At 39.3% G+C, this 23,839-nt stretch overlaps 3 protein-coding genes across 5 annotated transcripts; 2 read left to right on the forward strand and 1 right to left on the reverse strand.

Annotated features, from left to right (window-relative positions):
- The first annotated feature begins 1,625 nt into the window (after positions 1-1,625).
- On the forward strand, positions 1,626-9,056 carry LOC129102107 (alanine--glyoxylate aminotransferase 2, mitochondrial-like). The gene is made up of 14 exons (XM_054612083.1): positions 1,626-1,797; positions 2,880-2,956; positions 3,118-3,308; positions 3,418-3,541; positions 3,634-3,728; positions 3,850-3,943; positions 4,179-4,272; positions 5,187-5,287; positions 5,559-5,651; positions 5,903-6,035; positions 6,341-6,429; positions 6,579-6,728; positions 8,391-8,489; positions 8,612-9,056. Exons 1-14 carry the CDS (start codon positions 1,704-1,706, stop codon positions 8,717-8,719), a joined length of 1,542 nt encoding a protein of 513 aa, XP_054468058.1. The 5' UTR covers positions 1,626-1,703; the 3' UTR covers positions 8,720-9,056.
- A 1,852-nt stretch (positions 9,057-10,908) lies between these two features.
- LOC129102201 (alanine--glyoxylate aminotransferase 2, mitochondrial-like) lies at positions 10,909-18,535 on the forward strand. The gene is made up of 14 exons (XM_054612232.1): positions 10,909-11,081; positions 13,165-13,253; positions 13,605-13,795; positions 13,901-14,024; positions 14,131-14,225; positions 14,330-14,423; positions 14,697-14,790; positions 15,118-15,218; positions 15,378-15,470; positions 15,695-15,827; positions 15,914-16,002; positions 16,390-16,539; positions 17,383-17,481; positions 17,990-18,535. The coding sequence occupies exons 1-14, from the start codon at positions 10,985-10,987 to the stop codon at positions 18,092-18,094; spliced, it is 1,554 nt and encodes a 517-aa protein (XP_054468207.1). The 5' UTR covers positions 10,909-10,984; the 3' UTR covers positions 18,095-18,535.
- Positions 18,536-18,563: 28 nt separating this feature from the next.
- On the reverse strand, positions 18,564-23,824 carry dnajc21 (DnaJ heat shock protein family (Hsp40) member C21). 3 transcript variants are annotated; one of them, XM_054612229.1, is made up of 12 exons: positions 23,402-23,824; positions 23,023-23,116; positions 22,794-22,917; positions 22,021-22,152; positions 21,504-21,808; positions 21,264-21,421; positions 20,801-20,897; positions 20,193-20,357; positions 20,034-20,082; positions 19,778-19,932; positions 19,379-19,469; positions 18,564-19,145 (listed from the first exon to the last, which is right to left on the reverse strand). In XM_054612229.1, the coding sequence occupies exons 1-12, from the start codon at positions 23,496-23,498 to the stop codon at positions 18,978-18,980; spliced, it is 1,635 nt and encodes a 544-aa protein (XP_054468204.1). In that variant the 5' UTR covers positions 23,499-23,824; the 3' UTR covers positions 18,564-18,977. The 3 variants fall into 3 exon arrangements, with proteins under 3 accessions (XP_054468204.1, XP_054468203.1, XP_054468205.1); XM_054612228.1 differs by having other exon boundaries at positions 18,565-19,145; positions 19,778-19,935; XM_054612230.1 differs by having other exon boundaries at positions 18,567-19,145; positions 19,379-19,466; positions 19,778-19,935.
- Positions 23,825-23,839: the final 15 nt, after the last annotated feature.

Here is a 23,839-nt window from a genome sequence, read left to right on the forward strand (position 1 = left end):
TCCAAAATATTTTTTTATGAATGATATGGATTATAATCTGCATTCATGTTTAAAAAGAATGGTTGTTTGTATAAATGATGTGCTACTATATGCTGTCATTATAATTAATTATATACTTTTATATTTCATAAATCTTTCTCTACTCGCAGGAATGTTTATTTAACTTTTTTTTTAATGCCTTTCATGAAATATATTGATCTATGCTGTGGTAATGTGAGAATCTGTTAACATTATTTGTGTGAAATCAAAATGGCAGAAAGCTCAAACATAAAATGTTTTAGTTTTGTTTCAATTTTTTGTTTGTGTGTATTTTCTCTGCTTAATGCACATTACGCGTTAAAGACAATATGGGGTACTGCAATATTTTTAACAGTTTCAGTTCAAGTACTAGTACATGCATTATTCTGTAGAGGCTCCATATGAGAGTTGAAAGATTAACATATATTTCGTTTCCTACATGACTGCACGCCTTCACCTCGGCTAAAAGTTAAGCAAATTAATGGCGCAGAACATTTGAATGGGGAAAATAGTGTCTTGTTAGTTTATTTAATTCTTTCTCTGTTGTTTAGCAATGATAAATGACTCTGTTTTACCCTTTTTTCTCTTTGGCATGCATAAGTATCTAGCTTTATAAACAGCCACCCATATACAAAATGCTATTTGAAACAGCAATCAAATATTTTTGGAAGCTTGTAAAATAAATTTACAATATACAGTAACAGGAAGTACATTTACGTTTTGTGTCTACCACTATATTGGTGATTACATGCCTGTTGTTATTGCATGTATGTAATCACCAATAATGAGGCAAAAACATGCTGATTGATCGACTCCTATTCCTCATGTAGCACACTTCTTTTCTTTACTGATGTTTAATTATTTATTTTACATAAATTAATCATGAATATTTAATGGAATTTTGTAATAGCATCCATGAAATAAGAACCGATGACTCAAATTTAACATAAAAATGTATGGATATACTGGACACACCGCTTCATGGTGTTTTAGTGCTTCTTTATAATTATACAGTACCAGTCAAAAGTTTGGACACACCTTCTCATTCAATGGTTTTTCTTTATTTTTCTTTATTTTTTTTTCTACATTGTAGATTAATATTGAAGACATCCAAACTATGAAGGGACACATATGGAATTATGTGGTAAACAAACAAATGCTCAACAAACCAGAATATGTTTTATATTTTAGATTCTTCAAAGTAGTTGAATGAGAAGGTGTGTCCAAACCTTTGACTGGTACTGTGCATAAATAAATTCATGATTTTTCTTTTCAATAACTTCCAGTGTCAGATTTAGTTTCATTCATATTCACAAAAGGCATTAAAGGCCAATCACGACAAGTTGATAATAGAAGTGTAAAGTTAAATAATATTCAGTAATATTTATTATTTATGTATATTTATTCATGTCTTGCCCTGTGTGTCCAGTCTATTGATACATTTTGGTATTACGAATATTGAGTCACTGGGAAATATGTAAGATATTGGGAGAACAAAAAAAAAAAAAAAAAAAGTTCCTTATCATTTGCAGAGTAATCATTTACTTGACATTTTGTTTACAAATGCAACTCGTGTAGGTGCGCACGCATCCTGTGACGTGGTAGAGTTCACAGGGTCTTCTGCAGATGAGTGTCGGACGGCAGAGTGAGTCGGGTCGCTGTGCTGCTCCCTTAAGGTGGTCAACATGTTCAAAGTCGTTTCCTCTCTAAGTGGCCGCTGTGTTTTAAGAGGGCAGCCCTGCTCTCGGTCCGGTTCGGTCAAATTCCACTTGGCAAGTGGTGAGTTAGTTGGTTTATTATGGTCTGTTATTGCTTCTTGTACAACAAAAACATGGGGTGAATATTAATTAAGCTGCGTTCCAGAAAACTCTGAACACATTACAAAGAAGCACTTATATTATGGGAAACCATGAACTAAAATACAACATAAAGTACATTTATTTAATCAAAAATATACATATTAATCATATTCTAAAATCTGTTGTGCATGTAAATTGATATCAAATGATGTTATATGCAAATGTTAATAGATGGTAGATGGTTACTGTAAAGAATCTCTAAAAGTTATATTCTCACCACAAAAGTTATTTGGGAAAACTTAAACTTGGGAAATCTCCGAGCTGTCTTGAATGCAGCGTGAGCTATATATATATAATTAGGTTGAAACAGCACATTTGTTCTAACTTTAATAACATTAATTCTTCCTATTAGCAAAGCCTGACGTGAATAAATCCACGGAAGTTAACTAGTTAACTTTCACAAGTGGTAGTTAGGCTTAAACCTTGTTATTGTATTAAGCCATGCATTTGCATAATGTTTCTATTGTTTTGTCTACCCCATTTATATCAATTTATTCCAATACAGTCCATACAGTTGAAAACCTGTATGGACGGTGGATAAAAAAGGATTTATTTTAAGACTGTTAGTCACTTGGATATAATATTTCAGTCAAATTTGGTCACCAGACTGGACCCAACCAGACCAGAGCTCATTCAATCTTACATTTTACATTGAAGGGTTAACAGGCAGGACTTTATCCTGTGTTACACAATGCAGGGTCAGGGTGAACGCATGTGGTTAGAGTGTAAGCTCTGGTATTTCATACCAAAAGTCTGAACTTCATGTAAACAATCACAGCATCAACACTAATTTAAATTGTTCATCTGTCGGTCTGTAGATAATAAGGGGGAAATATTTGAGAGAGAACTCTCAAATGTCAGTAAAATGTCACTGACAGGTGTTTTGTGACTCAAAAGCCACACAAAATCAGCCAATTAACACTGTCGTCTCATGTTGCTCCTCAAAGAAAACATGTCTCTTTTTACCTCACTGTCTGAACCTCTATCACAATTGTTTCACAGGTGCATTATGTCAGGAATCAGCCCTCACAGACGTCCCAGATATGCCCCCATGCAATTTCAAACCAGAGGAATACACGGTAATAAAGAACAATTTCCTCCAGGAATACAGTGTCTCTGTCTCACACTGTTGGGCCTTGTATTCAGTAATCACCAAGTTATTAATATAAAATGGTAGATATTTATATGCTGATACTGACATTGACTGTAACTCCTGCACTCTGTCTTTGTCTCTGTCCAGGGTATGTCCAAAGAGCGGATGATGGAGATCCGCAGGAAGAACTGCAACCCCATGATCATGAAGGTTACCTACTTTAAGAAACCAGTGTTCATCCACCAGGGATACATGCAGTGGCTGTGGGATGTGGACGGGAAGCGGTACCTGGATCTATTTGCTGGTGTGGCTACTGTCAGTGTGGGCCACTGCCACCCGTAAGGTCCTTTTTTTCTTTACTGTGTTGCTGACTAGATATACAGTTCCTAATAAAAATGTATTAATTCAATCATTCTTATATCTGATTTCTGACATCTGTGAGTACAGGAAAGTAATAGCAGCCGCAGAGCAGCAGTTGAAGAGACTGTGGCATACTACAAACATCTACGTCTATCCTCCTCTCCATGAGTACTGTGAGAAACTAGCTTCCTACTTACCAGATCCTCTTAAGGTACGTTGGTGGTTTTTATCCTATCATCTGAGACCAGGATCCTGGATAAATATGTGGACTAAATTAAAATGTCTCCTGGTGTCTCTGTCCAGGTGGTATATCTGACCAACAGCGGCTCAGAAGCCAATGACCTGGCCATGCTGATGGCTCGACTTCACACAGGAAACTTTGACATCATCACTTTCAGGTAAAAGTCTTTTTAGGGGTTATGACATACTCATGTGAGTCATAATTAGATTAAAAGTATATGAAATTGCAGAAAACTTCTCATCTAAATGACTGAAAGGTTTCTGATTTTTCTCTTCCAGAGGATCGTACCACGGTGGCAGCCCACAGACCATGGGCCTCACCTCCAACGCAGCATATAAATACCCCATCGCCAATGGTTTGGGCTGCTCAAATGTATGTATACATTAATATATTACAGTGCCATATTAAAAGCACAATTTTTTTATAATGTTCTCAATGCCTCTTATTCCGTGCATATATTTTCTGTTTTTCGTTTAGTTGCCATAGTTATCTGAAGTGCTGTGGCAGCATTCCAAGTTTCTTGATGATTTATTTGTGCTGCTTTTATTATGAGTGACTGTTGCTGTCGGGTTGATCTAGCTGACTAGGTTTCTGCCCAAACAAACAGACCATGTGTCCTGATGTGTTCAGAGGTCCGTGGGGAGGAAGCCACTGCAGGGACTCTCCTGTGCAGACCATCAGAGAATGTGGCTGTGCCCAAGGTACACAAACACGTGCACACATGTCTCAACACACTCGCGCTTCTCTCATAAACAGTAAACAGGAACACTCTCGTTGACCGTAAGATTAAACATTTTTACCCTTTTGCAATATTCCTACAAAACATTAACCTTGCTGTCTTTGTGTTGTGTTCCTGCACAGTGATAAACACCGTTTGTATTTTTTTTTTTTCATTTTAATTGCAAATTATTTGACATGCAACACAACATCCACATATAAATGCATCTTTTGTTAGAGTGAATGTTTGTCTCTGAGAGGGGTTTTGTCTTCATCCAAGGTGAAAAAACATTTTAAAGTATTTGTCTAGTTTTATAATTCTGTACAGATCTATGTGACAGCTTAAAGAAATGTGCACTGTATGTATGTTTGTAGAGTTGCAATTCACGATTGTGGTTCTTTCTCTTATCTGCTTAAAAGTTATGAGGGTAAAACAGGTCAGTTTTAACCCAGAAAAAGTCCAAAGTCTCCTACTGTTGATCATTTATCTCTTTTAACCTTTTACCGTCTGCAGGAATTTTAAAGTTATAGTATGGCATGCCTGTGTCTCAGCTAGATAGCTCACCATTTGTTGTTATAAATGTAGAAAATTTGGACAAAATTGATATCATGGTGATTATAACACCCTCATCCCAATCCCCAAAGTACAATACAATTTCAAAAATATTAAAATACAATGGAAGGAGTGAAATCTCAACAACAACAAAGTTGTTTTGTATTTGTTCAAGAATTTAAAATCTAACTATGTGACTAAGCTTTAACTTTCATTCATTCATGAACTGGAAAGATGATTAACAATATTTTGCCTGTAGCTTTTGTTTAAAGAGTAGCATTATCTTTGTATACACATGCTATTGTCTGTATTAGTTTAAAATAAACCCTTTGTTTAATCCCACAGGTCATTGCATGGCAAATGACCAGTACATTGGACAGCTCAAAGAGACATTTGCTACAAGTGTCCCAAGTCGAATTGCTGCTTTCTTTGCAGAGCCGATTCAGGTAGTGAATTATTTTGTCGAGAATTACAAGAAATGTAGTCTTAGTGTCAACGTGTCGTTAATGTTTTTGTATGTCTGATATGTTGCTTTGTCACAATGAATATTAACATTATGGATTGTATGTCTTCACAGTAATAGCAAGTAAATGATGAATTAATTTAGCTGACATCAGAAAATCAAGAACAGAGTACTTTGTTAGTATGCCATTTGTGTTCATTGTGACGACAGCTGGTGTTTGGACTGTGGGATGTGAATGTGTTTGATTTGTACAGGGAGTCGGAGGAGCTGTGCAGTATCCTAAAAACTTCCTCAAGGAGGCTTACAAACTTGTAAGAGAGAGAGGAGGGGTCTGCATTGCTGATGAGGTTAGATACACATTTCATATTTTATAATAATGGGTTTTCTTTATTATTTATACTTCAAACAATATTGTCTGTACAAAAATGTCATTCTCATTGATTTGGAGGTTTGCTTCCTGCCACCTGGTGAATGAAATATTCACTTAACTGAAATGAGAGAGATATCTTTATTTCTTTAGCTGCTCTGTCGAGCATTTCAGGTTTAAGAAAAATCGAGAAGTGAATTTTAACATAATCATCTTTTTTGCACCTGACAGGTCCAGACTGGATTTGGGCGAACAGGAAACCACTTCTGGGGTTTCCAAGGTCATGACATCATTCCTGATATGGTTACAATGGCGAAGGGCATTGGTAATGGTTTCCCAATGGGAGCTGTTGTTACTACACCAGGTGAGATATTAGCCTAAGATGTAAAAACCTTGTTTGCACCTTGTCCGCTTGTATATTCATAAAATATTACATGCAGTTACGAGTGAGTGTGCAAAGTGTGTTGTTCTCCATTATTTCCACTATTAAATTTGCAAGATGCGTGGGAAGACACGACAACCTGGTTTCCAAGGTAGGGATGTTTCAAGGTGATTCTTTTTTGAGAGTTCAGAGTTTGCATTCTCTCCACTAAACAAGCGCAAAACAGCCTACTTATTTGAAGCAGCAGGGAATGGAGGTGTAAGCTTGATTATTCATGTGTTTTCCAGAAATTGCTGCCTCGTTCGCCAAGGGGGTTCACTTCAACACCTTTGGAGGAAATCCTGTGGCTTGTGCTGTTGCTTCATCAGTGCTTGATGTAAGAAATCATCTACTTTTAAATCGACCATATTTCCCATGTATTTCTGCGTAATGTTGTTGTAGCTGCATCTGATAATTAGATATTTCTAATCCCATAGCCACACTAAATATAAATTCAAACATGCCTCACGTATTTTTACTTTACAGACAATCAAAGAAGACGGCGCACAGCAGATCAGTCTTAATGTTGGAACCTATCTGATGACAGAACTCGCCAAACTCAGGGACAAATATGAGATAATCGGGGACGTCCGTGGAAAAGGCCTGCAGATTGGTGTGGAAATGGTCAAAGACAAGGTATTCATTTTGTATAAAACGTTCTAACCTCAACTCACATGCCTGAACAACGTGTGTGTGCTGAGCCTCCCAGGGGCATGGTTCAGCAGTGCCCTAGTTAACCATTAGCTGGAGCGGCAGTGACCATTTGTGAATGGGAAGAAAACAATCTCAGCTGCAGTAAATGCACTACTGACTGAAGTTATGTTTTTATATGTTTATAATGGCAAATATTGTATTTGAAAAGAGGCAAACTGATAAATTAAGAAAGCTGTCCTTGCCTGGGTCATGACCTTCGAGTCAGCACAACACCATCGTATTCAAGTCGACTGTTTGTCTGGCATCGTGACATGAAACAGCGGTTTCTCGATTAAAAAGGGATCAATAAACGCGGTGGGTGAACTGACAATTAGCCAATCAGTGTCATGCCGTTGTCAGCTGTGCAGCGGAAGCGAGGAGTAAATCACAACAGTGAAGACCGCTACCAACAGCGTTGTCGCTGCTATCGAGATCGGATACGTTTGCGTGGAGTAAACGGAGTGAGTTTTACGAGTTGACAATTCAAAAGTTGTCCAGGATTAAATACAGCATTAGTAGCTCAGCCAGTGGGAGACTTTGCGTGGGAACTGGAGGGAGGGTTGCATGTTCAAGTCCCTGCAGGTATCAGGAGGTTGGAGTGGTGTCATTTCACCTCCTGAACACTGCCAATGTACCCATGAGCATGACTATGGGCTTCAAAACTGCTCCCCGGGTGCTGTATGTAGTCACCCACTGCTCTTAATACTACGATGGGGTAAATACAGATGGTATATTTAATTGTGTGGTGTTGTGACAATTAACATTAATTTCCCTTCAGTGTGATGTTCAGTTTTTGTGTTTTGAACCAACTCAGTAATTGTTGAGGCAATTGCAGAGATTTTTGGCCAAATATATCCTGCTGTGTCAGTGTTGTTAAGGCTTTAATTTGAACCAATGTTCCTCTTTGCGTTAGATGTTTTGCTGTTCTTTGCATATGTGATTATGGGTTGAGAGACTTTCCGTTGCTACATTGCATAATTTTTAATTGGGCACGCATTTTAGGGTTAAGGACTCTGGCCTCTCTAATGCCATAATTTGCCTCTTTTTTTTTTATTTTAGCTGGAAACACTCAGAGTATTCTTTGGAAGCGTGCTGTTGTGTCAGCAGTGAATTCCCCAGAATTATGTAAAGTAGCCAGAAAAATTATATCCAAATTTATGATAACCTATAGCAAACAAATGACAACTGTAATGGCAAGAAAGACAAGAAAGCAAGTCAGTCTAAAACTAAAACTACAGCCTCTTAGCATCAAATTGGTTCAATAACTTTTGACAGTCTTCATAGCAACGAAACAAAAATAATTTGTCCATTCCCTTTAGGTGTCCCTCATAAAGAAACTACTTAATTTGCTATGTAGGATAATATTCAGATGTATAACCTCTCGATCCAATCAAGGTTAGGTGCTTAAGTCACAATCGAATAATTATCAGACTAAAGCAGTTACTGTTATTGCTTTGGCCTGGAAGTTTGCAAGCCATTAAGCTGTAAGTTGCTAGGACACTTGCAGATGGATAGTGTTTATGATGTTAGTTTATTAAATATAGTCTATAAAACACATTCAGCCACATCAACCATTTTTTTCAACCTTTTCTCTCTCATCCACAGGCCAGCAGAGACCCTCTGCCTACCCAGGCGATGAGTGAGATCTTCGAGGACATAAAGGACATGGGAGTCCTGATAGGGAAAGGCGGAATCTACGGACAGGTAACAGCACTCACCTTCTGCCCCTCTCTCAGTTAATTTTTTTGCAGAGTCAGCATGTGGTACAAATCATTTGCAAACCCATAATCTCCCTTCTTGTTTTCTGTTTTTTCTCCCCTCTTTAGACTTTCCGCATCAAACCACCGATGTGCATCACGATGGAGGACGCAGATTTCTTCCTGGCAATTTTTAACAAGTCAATCCACAACTACATGGAAAGAAGTGTAGTTTAAGCAACTTTTGGAGCTAGTACTGCTAGCTACTTTGTTGGCAAAGAACTCGCAACATCTGACTGGGTTTTTTGGTTGGATAATTCTTAAATTCTCAGGTTCTTTTACTGGTTTCTACCTACAAAAGATTTAATATACCTCAACAGATAAATGAAAAAATAATATTGTAGAGTGCCTTTATAACAACTGACTTGAAGATCACTTTGCCTGTTTCTGTCTGCTGAATCATGCTTGAATGTAATGTTGATTGTATGATTGTAATTTCTGAACACATGTTTTGTTGCTGATTATAGATGTGAATGTAATAATAATAATAAAAATCTGTGAGCTTGAGGAACAACCTTGTAGTGTTACACATTGGTCACACCTCCCCCTGCAGGTATTCATTTTAAAGGCTCTACTGTCTTCCACCGTGGAAGCTGAAAAGATTTAATCCTTTTTTTTTTTTTTTTTTTTTTAAATCCTGTAACCTTTCTTTTGGCTCTGGATCAGAAGCAGATCACGTCTGGTGTTGCAGTGTCCAAATGGCTTAATGGGTTTTTAGCTGTGAACACTGTGCAGGGTGACCTTACCTAACCTCACCTGACACAGTCAAAGACTTCCAGTCAAAGAGTTTTTGACATTTCCTATGTGTTAAATTAATCTCCTTCCTCTCCAGCAAAAAACAAACACCACATATAATTAAATGCTTTATCCATTCTAAAAAACTAATACTTAGATATCTCTTTGTTAAGTTCTTGCTTATTCATCTAAGGGAGTGCTTCCTCAAACTGCTCTAGACAGTCCTGCACAAAAGAGGGTCACAATGTCCGAATACAAGAGTACAGTACCCAAACACACGCTCCATGAGACATTGAAATGTGCTGGATGCAAAAATTTTACCCAAACAGCAAGCAACTAAACTACCTGACTATAACAACTGAACTATCATTACATTACATTACATTACAGTCATTTAGCAGACGCTTTTATCCAAAGCGACTTACAGTCAGTAGTATATTACATATCATTCACCCATTCACACACTGATGACAGGCTACCATGCAAGGTGCCACCATCAGACTCTAACTAACATTCATCATCCAGTCCACACCGATGGCAAGCCTTCGGGAGCAACTTGGGGTTAAGTGTCTTGCCCAAGGACACATCGACTGCCGAAGCCGGGTATCGAACCACCGGCCCTCTGATTGGAGAACTACCTTGCTCTCCACTACGCCACAGCCGCCCCAAAGTAAAAAAAAACAACACAGAGCGAGGGCATTTAAGGACTTGATTAATCTTTGCAGTAATCTGTCTGTGTACCACAAATACTTGTATGCTTCCAAAACTACTGTAGACAAATGAGGGCTCTTAGAGGGGTGACCCTCATTAGGCTCATTAGGCTCATTAGGCTGTGAGAGTTTCAAACACAATAACTTCTTGCCTAGCATTCTTGACGAGATGTGGCTCAGCAGATTTCAGAACTGGGGCTTCCAAAAGGTCGGCGCCGTATTATTTGTACAGTTCACAATAGAGTGAGTTAAATACATTCCATCCAATTAATGGATTAAGACTTTAAGATTAACACCAAATGAAATGTGACACAAATAAGTAATATTCAGGCCATTACGAGTTGGTCCTTGTTAAATCTACCAAACGTGGAGTGAGTCCACAAAACAAAAAAGTTGAAAATGCCAATTTAGTTTGTTTACTCAATAAAGGATGATATGATGGGATTGGGGATAAAGAAGGAGTCAGTAAGGGAAGTCTGGTTAAGCAGAGGAATGTATATAAGTGTTATTTAGGAAGCACACCTAAGGGGTTGTGGAGACCAGGATGATCAGTATGAGGGATCAGGCTTTTTATAGCCACAAATACTGCCACTTCTCAGATGCGACATGAAGCTGCCTGTTTTCAGCAAAGCAAGCACACTCACACTCAATCACTCACCTGAGACTGAGTGAGGTCAGCGTCTTTTCTGGCCCCAAACAGGAAAGAACCGGCACCACCAGACATATCTGATCTTTTTTTTTATTTCTAAACCCAGTCAGTGAGCATGTACAGTGGAAATCTGGTGACAAGGTGTCACTGGTTATACATTTATTTATGTGACGTTTCAGAGAAATCATTGTGGTTTGTTGGGATCTGGGTACCATTGGCTGCTCACTGTCCACCCATCCTATGAGACTATTTAGAAAAAAAGAAGAGCCTGATATAAGTCTGCTGCTTAGTGTCAGATGGTGACATGAGTAGGAAAGCTGTGTGGTCTCTGTACTTGATTTACTCATCATGTTTAAAGTTGTTTCCTCTCTAAGAGGCCGTTGCGCGGTTTTATCAGGGCAGCCTTGCTGTTCACCTGGTTTGGCCAAACTTCACCTGGGAAGTGGTGAGTAACCATGGAGATGAACAAAAACACAATATGTTGATCATGATCTGTTGCTGATGATCGGAGGTATTTTATTAACTGTAGCCTTTAGGATGTGACAAAGTAAACTTAGAATATCAGGTGGCAATACATTTAATGGTAATTAATATCAGCTTGTTGGCTCAGGAATAAATTAAATGATATTCATTTAGAATTAAGATAATTTGTTTATTTCTGTGAAGCTCAGGAATCAGAGATAATAATTGGTTTAATATTGTTTTAAAGGCTGCAGTAGAGATTGCTGCACAACAGTAGGTAATATATTCTCACTGCTATTCAAAAACAGACTGTTGCAAACATGACTTGATACGGTGACGTAAGAATTAAGTCAACTTCATCAAATTTTATTAAAGCAGAGAATGTTGCAAAGATAAAATCCTGCACACACGCCAGGAAATACTTTCTTATTTGAAAAGTTAACACAGTGACTAAGACTTCATAATCTTCACTTTTCTGTGCTCAATTTAAATGTTTCTCCAGAGAGTAACAGCATTACATTTTATTTAATGATATCAATTATATATTTGTCAGACATTACATTACATTACATTACAGTCATTTAGCAGACGCTTTTATCCAAAGCGACTTACAGGAAGTGTATTCAACATAGGTATTCAAGAGAACTACCAGTCACCAGAAGTCATAAGTGCATCTCCTTTCTTAAACAAGCATCTAAAAGCATAAACCAGAGCAAAAGTATAGTGCAGAGGCAAATTACTACGAATACAATAATTGCAACAGACTAATACGAATATAATAAGTGCTACAAACTACTACAAATAGGATAAGTGCAGTAAACAAATACGAATTCAATAAGTGCAGCGAACTGATACGAATACAGTAAGTGCAACAGCTAATACGAATGCAATAAGTGCTACGAGGAAGGCTCAGGGTAGTACTTCTTGAAGAGGTGAGTTTTCAGCCTGCGCCGAAAGATGGGCAGTGACTCTGCTGTCCTGACGTCAGTGGGGAGTTCATTCCACCAGGACAGAAAAAAGCTGTGACCTCTGAGCGACGGGGCAACCAATCGCCCCGAGGCAGCAGAGCGAAGTGGTCGGGCAGGGGTGTAGGGCTTGACCAAGGCCTGGAGATAGGAAGGAGCTGTTCCTTTCACTGCCCTGTAGGCTAGCACCAGAGTCTTAAACTGGATGCGAGCTCTTACAGGGAGCCAGTGTAGAGAACGGAGAAGGGAAGTTGTGTGGGAGAACTTGGGGCGATTGAACACCAGACGTGCTGCAGACCAGTTCTAACTGACATTACCAGCCATGAGTAGACTGGGAAAAACAGGAAGCATTGTTCTTCCTGTGTTGCAGAATGTGAAGTTAATGTGGTTCAACATTAACCAGGTCTTAATTGGATGAAATATTGACCAGATAATTCTGAATGAAGGAACAAGGCTATACATTTTAAAATCACTCTTTCCTTTTTTGCAGATAAAATGTATACTGGTTTCAAATCTATGAATGCCTTCCCACAGCTACAATTCTTTTTAGCAAATCAATGGGAAATGCCAGTTCCATCTCATTATTGTGAAACAATATAGAGCCTTGACTAGAAAGAAATCAAAATTAAGACATTTCCGATTTTGCATACTTTGTGTTTTGTGTGATAATTTTGCCTGTAATTGTCTTTTATTTTCATTTTTTTACTGCCAGGTAATCATGGTAGCCTGTCTACAATCACAACAAGCATGCACCAGAATGGAGTATTTTTCTTACAGATTACACACCTTTGTGGACTGATATGTTTGAGCCATTGTGAAAGTTGTGTGATTGTATTGCCTCTCTCCATGAAGAATGGTCAAGTGGTACTCCCATGAGCTGAGCTGAGAGCAGTTCCTAAAAATCCTGGTGTTTCATGGGAGTATTGTGTGCCATTGCACACATTTCCATGTGGATAATGTAGCTGTTTATAGTGGCAATGTCCACAGAGTGGTGAAACAGAGCTTTGTACCACTTCATAGTTTTTCAATGCGACTCCGATAGCGATAGGTCTAACAATCTCCTTAACCTCTTTCTGAATTTCAATTGAAACCATTTCACAGGTGCAGTATGTCAGAAATCAGCCCTCAAATATCAACCTGCAGACCTCCCAGATATGCCCTCATGCAATTTCAAACCAGAGGAATACAAGGTAAGGGTGTTGTGGCATCCAGACAGGGCTGGATTCTTTAATGAATTTGGTATAAAATCTAACTTAGTCATGCAACGGGGCTGCATAAATATTTAACTTTACATGGCAGGTGTTACAATTTACATTTACAATCATAACAAATTTAAGTGAAATTGAAATGATCAGCAATAGTAAAGTACATACACTGCAATATGTTAATAATATTTAAAGGTACTCTGAGGAGCTTTAGACCCCTTTGGTCCTCTGTGGACCTTGAATGTCTATATTAAATTTCATGGAGACAGACATTTAACTTAAAAGGTCTTTCATGAGTACTTAAATTATTTTTCATGTGTATTTGTCTCTGTCCAGGGTATGTCCAAAGAGCGGATGATGGAGATCCGCAGGCAGAACTGCAACCCCATGGTCATGAAGATAACCTACTATAAGAAACCAGTGTTCATCCACCAGGGAAACATGCAGTGGCTGTGGGATGTGGACGGGAAGCGGTACCTGGATCTATTTGCTGGTGTGGCTACCGTCAGTTTGGGCCACTGCCACCCGTAAGGTCCTTTTATTCTTTGCTGTGATAGCATGTCTAATTCTGACAGTTATCAGTCAAAAATCAGAGTACATTGTTGCTCTGAACCTGACATCTGTGGGTACAGGAAGGTGACAGCAGCCACACAGAGACAGTTGGAGAGACTGTGGCATACTACAAACATCTACATCCATCCTACTATCCATGAGTACTGTGAGAAACTAGCTTCCCACTTACCAGATCCTCTTAAGGTACAATGGTGATTTATTTTATTTTTTATCCCTGATCAGCTGAGAGCAGGTGCCTGGGTAAATGACTGTGATTAAAATATCTGCTGATCTTTGTGTCTCTGTCCAGGTGGTATATCTGACCAACAGCGGCTCAGAAGCCAATGATCTGGCCATGCTGATGTCTCGACTCTACACAGGAAACTTTGACATCATCACTTTCAGGTACAAGTCTAGTATCCTAATGTGCTATATCAAAATGTTGACTTGCTTTAAATCTTCAAAATGTTTCTGATTGTTCGTTTGTTTGTGTTGTTTTTATCCTCCAGAGGATCGTACCACGGTGGCACCCAGCAGACCATGGGTCTGACCTCCAACTCACCGTATAAATATCCCATCGCCACTGGTTTAGGCTGCTCAAATGTATGTATACATTTACGTATTGCAGTGTCATACGCAGCAATACAAAACACAATACTCTTTGGCCAGCATGCTCTTCTCTCAGTCACCCATGAGAGGATCTTCTAAGTGCTAAAAGCTACATTCAGTGACGATGATGATGGAGTATAGTCAGTTCAGCTAAAATAATTGAATGAAAGAGCCGTTTGTGCATGTAGTGAAAACTTCTGCTTTTATTATGAGTGACTGTTGCTGTCGGGTTGATCTAGCTGACTAGGTTTCTGCCCAAACAAACAGACCATGTGTCCTGATGTGTTCAGAGGTCCGTGGGGAGGAAGCCACTGCAGAGACTCTCCTGTGCAGACCATCAGAGAATGTGGCTGTGCCCAAGGTACACAAACACGTGCACACATGGTTCAACACACTCTGGTTATCACTCTTGGTGCTCTCATAAAGAGGATAACTCACCGCTATTGTCCATGGGACTCTTGCTTTATGACAGCGTCTTCAATATTTCTCCAACAATATAATGTTAATCTTCCAAAGCAAATTATGAAATTGGACATTTGTCAATACTTCTGTATTATATGAAAAGACATTAAACAATGTATTGAATAATTGCTCAACCCTTCGGTGCTGTAATGCGTTAAGAACTATTTTGGTTATACTGCATTTATATGCTACTTTGTCACTAAAACAATTTCCTTTAATCCCACAGGTCATTGCATGGCGAATGACAAGTACATTGGACAGCTTAAGGAAACATTTGCTACAAGTGTGCCAAGTCGAATTGCTGCTTTCTTTGCAGAGCCGATTCAGGTATTAAATCCTTTTCTGGAATTGGTATTGACCTGAAAAAGTCATAACCTTATTGCGTACCTTGTTATTTGGCCATTGATGATCATTGTTATCTCATGTTCAGTATGACTGCTCGTGTTATTCAAGATGGTTGGATGTGAATGTGTTTTGTTTGTGCAGGGAATGGGAGGAGCTGTTCAGTACCCTAAGAACTACCTCAAGGAGGCTTACAAACTTGTAAGAGAAAGAGGAGGGATCTGCATCGCCGATGAGGTTAGATACACAAAGTTATGTTATGCTCAAAAATAAAGGACATAAAGCGAACACCATGTAACAAGGGAAGATCAGGCACTATTGTTTTTTATCATGTTACCTCTAAAGGTAAAACTCATGAAAGAACAGACTTTACAGAGCCTGGTTTCTTTTAGTAAATATCATATATCTTGAAATTTAAATAAAAAGAATGTAGAGAAACTAACTTGTTTAGCATCCGACAGGTCCAGACTGGATTTGGGCGAACAGGAAACCACTTCTGGGGTTTCCAAGGTTATGACGTCATTCCTGATGTTGTTACGATGGCGAAGGGCATCGGGACTGGTTTCCCAATGGGAGCTGTTGTTACTACACCAGGTGAGATAGTACTGTAAGACAGACACAACCTTGTTTGAGGCAGCAGTGGCTGGAAGTGTAAGCTTGTTTATTTATGTGTTTTCAAGAAATTGCTGCCTCCTTTGGTAAGGCCTTCCACTTCAACACCTTTGGAGGAAGTCCTCTGGCTTGTGCTGTTGCTTCATCAGTGCTTGACGTAAGAATTCATCCTCTATTTTCACATCATTCCTGTTTTTTAGCACAAAAAGAGTTCAATTTGATAAAAAATGTAGCCTTAAATTAGCTTTATTACTGCAGCTGCGGTTGAAAAGTACTCTCAAGCACACTATATTTTAACTCATATACTCTTTTTAACCATGTTTGCTTAAAGCATGTCCCTGTTCAATCAGGCAGAGCAGTAGCTCATCAACTATAGCACTTTGCCCACTAGCCCTAATACAGTCATTACGCCACCATTTATTGTGTGCCCCAGGCCCTTAATAATAATAATGAAAAGCTATTGGCTATAAACTGATTTAAAAAATGAGGATTAAGTGACTTTAGTTGGACTTTAAACAGTAACTGACAGACTTTTACGTTACAGACTATCAAAGAAGACGGCACACAGCAGAACAGTCTTATTGTGGGAACCTATCTGATGACAGAACTGGCAAATCTCAGAGACAAGTATGAGATAATTGGTGACGTCCGTGGAAAAGGCCTGCAGATTGGTGTGGAGATGGTCAAAGACAAGGTATTTATTTTGTATTAGAAGTAACACTCACCTCCCTTCACATGCTTGGACCTGAGATTCTGTGCTTTGTTTTTGTCTACTTCTCTGCTCATCCAATCCTTCACTTGCAATAGAGACTGGCAGATTCATACAAACATATCCATATATACCTATGTCTAATTTTGAAGATTTGAGGGTTGATACAAAAAAAGGATCAGTTTCTCTCTTCTACACCCATTTGTATTTCATCAAATAGTAGAACAGTCTGTAGAAACAACGTTTTCTTCTTTCTTTTCATTGCTGTTTGTTTTAAAACATAATTTTATCTCAATAAATAAATGTTTGCAATTGTTCATGTTCAATTTACAATAACAAAAACTGGTTGTTATTGTTATTTGCTTTTAAAAACTGTCCTATGTTTTAACATGCATGTCACAGTGGAAAGCAACATGATAGAACATAACCCAGATGTATAATCATTAAAAATATTAGTATTGCTATCCAAATCTTTGATTCTGGCCCGGTATTACTTGGAAATATGCATATCTGACACTAGTCATAACATCTTAGTGAACCTGAAGCAAATGCTGCAATTTAGTACTTTGAATTGCAGTTCAAATTAGTATGCTAATAGATAAATCATTACCCCTTGAGGACACAGTTTTCGGCTGCCTTGTTAGAACAGTCTGTTTTTTAGGTCTTGATTATGTGCCTGGAAATTGCAGGCCATTAAGCATAAGGGGTTAGTTGCTTAGAAACTTGCAGATGGACAGTGTTCATAATGTTAGTTTATTAAATATAGTCAATAAAACACATTCAGCCACATCCACCCTTTTTTTTTAACCTTTTCTCTGTCATCCACAGGCCAGCAGAGACCCGCTGCCTCCTGAGGCAATGAGCAAGATCTTTGAGGACATAAAGGACATGGGAGTCCTGATAGGGAAAGGCGGAATCTACGGACAGGTAACAGCACTCACCTCAAAAGTAGCCTGTCCCTTGTCGCTTTATTTTGAAGGGTCACCAGCATGCGGTAGAAATACTACAATAGAGTCTGAGGGCAACTCTTAAAGAGTCTGAGAGTGAAAAAAATAAAATACAGCAGGTAAGATTGTTTTGGTTGCAGAGTGATTATTATGCTAGAAGAAAAAAAAATAGAATATGAGGCAAATGCTTCAAAAAAGTCCATTCACTTCATCTTATTTATCGTAAAATAGAAAGACCACAAACGCATCACCCTCTGTTAAAAGCAATGTCAATTATGGCAGTTTTCCATACATGATAAACATTAAATAACTTCTATCATGAGCCAATTCTTAATTTCAATCCTTATCCCTTTAACCAGCCCATGAATACTCTTAGCTCTACCTCTTATCTCAAGTGCCAGAAATGTCTTCCTTTACTGTGTGACGCAGAATAAAGCAGCTGCCCTGGTTAATCTCCCCTTTTTTTCTTTGTTTTCTCACGAATTCAGACCTTCCGCATCCAACCCCCCATGTGCATCACGAAGGAGGATGTGGATTTCTTCCTAGCAGTTTTTGACAAAGCCATCCACGGCTACATGGACAACAAAAAGTGAACGGGACAGAGGAGTGACTCGATGCCGAGGACTAAACACTGAAAACACTAGCACTAAAATATTGAATGGTTTGTACCTTTGTAAACAGGAACTTTAACACTCAACTATAATCTGCATGTTATAAGTCAGTGTTGCATATTTTCCCCTCATACTTTTTCAATACACTGAGCAAACATCAGTAATCCTTATTCACATACAGACGTTTTTCTGACCGACTTTTAATTCATTTTGCTCCGATTAGACCCACCGAAACAAGTCATGATTGTTTTGCAGGCTTTATATCTTAATGTATTAATTATCTTATGTTTGATGTAAAAAATATTTGTGCTTTGAGATATTTGCTTAAATAAGTCATTGTTTTTATGTGTTACCAATACAACAACTTGTAAATTAAAACATATACAGTTTTTTTTAGAAATGCTTAATAAAAGGTATTAATGCAAATCATTCCAGAGTTGTCTTATAAATACCAACATGCAGTATCACCTTTATTTTTAGGATGCAGTAATACCACTACAGAGTTCTTCATGACAAACCAAGATACCGGATTCCAAAAACAGTAGAGGATCTGATAAAAGGGTTCATCCTATATGCATATCCGGCATGTTCTCCACTGGTTTATCAGCAGACACACGTTTATAAGTTACTGGGAAGTGTACTAAGAGTCTCAGTCGCTCACACACACATAACTGTCCCACTGAACAAGATTATTGGGTAATTAAAAAAAAACAAAAAACTATATCCTCAGAGTGTGCCATCCAGTCCATTAAAAGTCCACTTTCAAAGGTTTCTTTTAGTTTATCTTCCTCCCTCTCTCTCTTGAGACTTCCCAGAGTTTTCGGTGTCCCTGCTGAGTCGCACCCTTTGCCCGGATGAAGATGTGTTATCTGTTCTTCTTCTTGTCTTTTTTGCTCTTGCTCACGGAGCTGTGAGGAGCGTTTGAGGAGAGCGGGCTGGAGTGACCGCTGGTTTTCAGATGGTCGAACAACTTGTTTCTTGTGGAGAACTCGTTGTTGCAGGTCACACAGCGGAGGTTGACTTCCTCCTGGAGCTGGGAACGTGCATATGTGATTTAATAATCATCAGGGATCATTTTTCTAACAGTAAATAATGTAATAGGGGTTATTTTTGTTAGTTAACAGCAAAGTTAAAACTGATGCTGTTAAATGTGTGGATGCATGTGTAAGCAGAAGAGATTTGTAATGATCAAATTATTAAATGTAAAATTATAAATACAAACCACTCCCATAAATCCTCTTAAACTCTGGGTTTAGCTGTACAAACCTCAGGAACCTGTTCTCCTCCTGTGTCTGACTTGACACTCTTCGGTTTGTCTTTTCCTCCTCCCTTCTTTCCTTTCGTCTTCACAGAGCTGCTGAGGGAACATTTAGATGACAGATAGGTAAAAAAAAAAAATCACATTCTTAACTACCAGGCAATCATCTAAAACTCGAATCACTTGTTTCGCACACTGAGTAGAGTCAGTTCCTGCTCGTGCGTCACAGCGGTACGGAGTATTTTAGCGTAATTGCTTTGGTTTTTACGACTCATAAACGCTCCTGTCAAGCTCTTTTACAACAGGCATTTGTTTGCAGCGAAAGGGCTCCACTAAACTAACTGTTCACTACCCGCACAGCAACAAACAACTGACAGAGTTAGACCGACTGGTGAAAAAGGACTGACCTCTTGACTTCGGTGGGAGTGGGATCGTCCTGCTTCTCAGGCTCTGCAGTGTTTTCTGACTTCTCGGGGGCATCATCCGCGCAGGTGGTCAGCGTTGGTTTCTCCACTTCCTCCTCCTCCTCCGCCTCCCCCTCCGCCCCAACCTCAGGAGCACTCTGCTACAGAGGAGGACAGCGTGAATAGAGAAGTCGTTTAAGGTGCACTTCACACTTAACCATGCACAGCTTCTAAAAGAAAGAAAAAAGGTATTACTCACCTGTGCTACTTTCTGCTGTTTCTTTTTTCTCTTCTGCTTTTTGGACAGCCTTTGTAAGTGAAAAGAAAAATGTTAGAAATGATATGAAGTGCATCATCAGGGTATTCTGACCACCCTGACAACCAGGCGGGGGGGAAATAAAGCAAATAGGCTACACACTTTTGCCTTGGCTTGTCTTCATCATCTTCGTCTTCCTCGTCCTCCTCCTCAATTCCCACCTTTCCTTCCAAGTTAAGACCAAATGATTCATCCTCTTTCTCCAGCTGTTGTCGTAGTAACGCCAACAGCTCCCGGTGCTTTTTGGATTTTTCATGGTTTTTCATACTGTACAAAGGAAGGGAAATTAAAAAATTAAAAGAAATGTTAAATGCATTAATACCAAATTTAACAGTGTGTAAAGTGCATAAACACCCTTTGAAGATTTGCATTATCATCACCAACATATACCAACATTTTCATTAAAAAGAATTATTGACATTCCTCCATGGAAAAGCTCAATTTGCCAAATCAAGGAATTATTCCCACAGAGTTACAAAACAAAACAAAAATGCAGAAACAACAACATGTGTAAACAATGACAAAGACTGATATATATACACTATTAACACTGTGTATTAAAATACGATTTGTATTTAATGCCATGCTGAAATCAATAACACACTGCATCGCTGGACCCTGCGCTGTAATAAAGTTGCTAAAAAAAAGTAAATATTGTCTTGTAGCTCCAGAGGACAGCAGGTAGGTGGAGTGAGTCGAAGGTTACTCACGCTTTATCGGATTTGAAGGATTTGTCACAGGCCGGGCAGTACAGATCATCATAATAATCATCGATCATCAGTTCTTCTCCGTCAGGCTGCTCTGCCTCTGTGAATGAATATTGATGCATTGAAGAAAAAAAATAATAATTTAAAAAGGCACTACATTTTACATGTAGACACAAAGAACAAGAAAAATACTTTATAATTCACTGGGGATCAACTTCTATTCAAACATCACTTGCCAATTCAAATCTGCTGACATCGTTGGCTAGCAGAGTATTACCTGCTGCCTTTGGGATTAATAAAAAAAAAAAGTAACCTTATATATAAACTGCAATTGGCTCTGAAAGTGTTAGCTCCGATGACGGATTTCTCACACAAGATGTTGTTACTGAGCTGATTCATGTACCTGCGACAAAACCCAGTAAAGCAGAAGTCTAAAAAAAGCTTCAATCTCAAACGTCTCACTGACCTCCTCCCTCTTCACCGTTCGTCTCCAAATCCAGCTCGTCTTCCTCACTCTCGGATGCATCTCCAAACTCCTCTCCGTACTGAGCCTCTATCTGCTGCAGCTCCTTTTCCAGTTCAGACATGGCCGCCCAGCTCTGCTCCTTGTACTCCTCTGCCAGTCTGGTACATACAGCACGGTATTATGAGTATAAGAAAAGAAACAACTAAAAATAAAAATCACATTTACCCATCCACGACTTACTTGGCCTGGCTGAGCTTCTGCTTCCGCCTCAGCTCCTCCACCTTCTTGACCTTCTCAGCATTCTGCTCCTCCACCAGCTTCCTGTGGGCCAGTACGCGGCGGTCGCGCTTGCGAACAAAAGCCACGAGTTGACGCACAAGCTCGTTGCGCTCTTTTCGAGCCTTCTCTCTGGTCTTCTTGTTGTCCTTCTCCATGGCCCTTTTCTCCCAGCGGTTGGAGGCCTGCCTCGTGTCGTACTCCTCCTTCCAGGCAAAGTTTTTGCGAGTGCAGAAGCTCTGCCAGTAGCCATAAAACACGTGCACTACCTGTAATTTGGAAATGGACCGAGATTAAGTACACAAGCCGACTAATAAGGTTTCCCGTTGACTAGTAATATTTAAGTTCTTTAGTAATGTTTTTACTCAGAGAAGGTAACACAGAAAACATGTTTTATTAATGTAACTGAATTGTATAAAGAACTCTTATATCCTCCAACAGAGGAAGAACCTCGAGAGTTTTAAGTGTGGTGCTGTCTTACGCTGTCATAGTCGCTCTGAGAGTCTCCAAAGGGAGGAAACTCCTCGTCTTCTTCCTCTTCATCCACCTTAACATGCTCCATCTCCTCCTTAACAATGGACTCAAAGAGATTCCTGTAGACTGTGTAAAAGCCCTGAGGGACAGAGAGAAGATCACAACAAGAGGGGAACAATTAACGAGAAGATAAATATTCTGAGATTCACAATGAATTTCGGTCCCCAAAGTCCTGAAGGCTGAACCTTCCACCACCAACCAGGACAGCAAGTCCTGTCGTTAAGGAGGTGTACTTGTAGTATTTCAATTTCAAGTGGGGCACAATTCCCGGCTTGCCCACAGTCCTGCAGGTGGGCTAAATGTCGTCATTGTCTTCATCTGCCTTTTAATAATCTCATTACTCCTTCCTCTTACTTGTACTGTCTACCAACAAGGACGGACAGTCTGACCTGTTATTTAGTTGTGTGGTGCCACAACTCCTGGGTAACATAGTTGTATTTTTTAAATCAACAGATATCCAAAGTTTTGTGGCATGTGCTTTGAGTTTGTGATCATATTTCTAGGTCATTCCTACTTATCTATGTGCTTCTTGTGGAAAAAAACTGTACAGCTTTTACAGTAACAGCTTTTCTTTTTTTTTTTTTTTTTTTTTTTTTGTCTCCTCGGGGTGCAATATAGACAAAGCAGGGAAGATATTGGGTTGTCCAAATATCACATGGTGAGTTTTCCTTGTCAGTACTGAGCAACACGACCCTTGCACACATGATCACAAGAGCTAACCTTCTCGTCATCACCGAAGCCAGAGTAGCAGGTGACCGTGAAGTACTGCAGCAGGTCAATGCTGTCGTCTTCATAATCTCCACTGATTCCTCCTTTCAGCAGAGCATCCCTGTGATTGTCATACCTGCGGCACAGAAGGAGACGGTTTCATCAAACTGAGAGATACTAACTTAACACCACGTGGTTTGCACAGACAATAGGTATGATACTGTGACTCTTCTGTACGCACCAGGCTCTCTCCTGCGGATCACTCAGGACATCATAAGCTGCTTGAATCAGCTTGAACTGCTCTGCCGCATCATCTGCATTGTCCAAGTTTTTATCTGGAAATTTCAGAGGGAGTAAAAAAAAAAAAAAACATAAATAATACATTTATTTCTGTAAGGTTGGAGAAAACTGCATCAACACTTATTATATATTTTTCTCATAGCAGATAAGACATAAGGCAAGTTTCAGAGTCACATAAGTAAAAACACTATGTAATCATGCATGTGTTAGTTCAGCATTAATACAGTCCCTTCAATAGATGTCAAAGGGTGGGCTAAATATTGGAGTTTTTACGACACTTAACGTTAAGGTTGACGTTAAGGGTTTCTAGCATAGCTTACCCGGGTGCCATTTCAGTGCTAGTTTACGATAGGCTTTCTTCAGGTCACCGTCTCCTGCGTCTCGTTTCACACCCAGTATGTCATAGTGACACTTCATTGTGAACCTACGACGGATACTGTTACTCAGTAAAGACGCTCTTCACGTTGTCCCACACGATGCTAACGTTAGCATGTAGCTATGCTAACTGTAGCACGCTAGCAACCGGGCAGCATCTCTATGATCCTCTAAATGATCCAGACTTCTCGGGTGATGGCGACAGTAGTGTGGTGTTTGACGTTACATATTAAAATGTACACAGTGATATTGATCACAGACAACACGCTTCTAATGCTAAGTTACTTTACGACCGGTTCCTAGCACCATAAGCCATATGTCTAATGTGTGGAGCCGCCAAATCTCGCGAGAACTGACTGGAAGCTGAAACCACGTGCTGCCGA

The sequence above is a fragment of the Anoplopoma fimbria genome, chromosome 14, assembly GCF_027596085.1.
Source record: "Anoplopoma fimbria isolate UVic2021 breed Golden Eagle Sablefish chromosome 14, Afim_UVic_2022, whole genome shotgun sequence".
In the NCBI taxonomy this organism is placed as follows: domain Eukaryota; kingdom Metazoa; phylum Chordata; class Actinopteri; order Perciformes; family Anoplopomatidae; genus Anoplopoma; species Anoplopoma fimbria.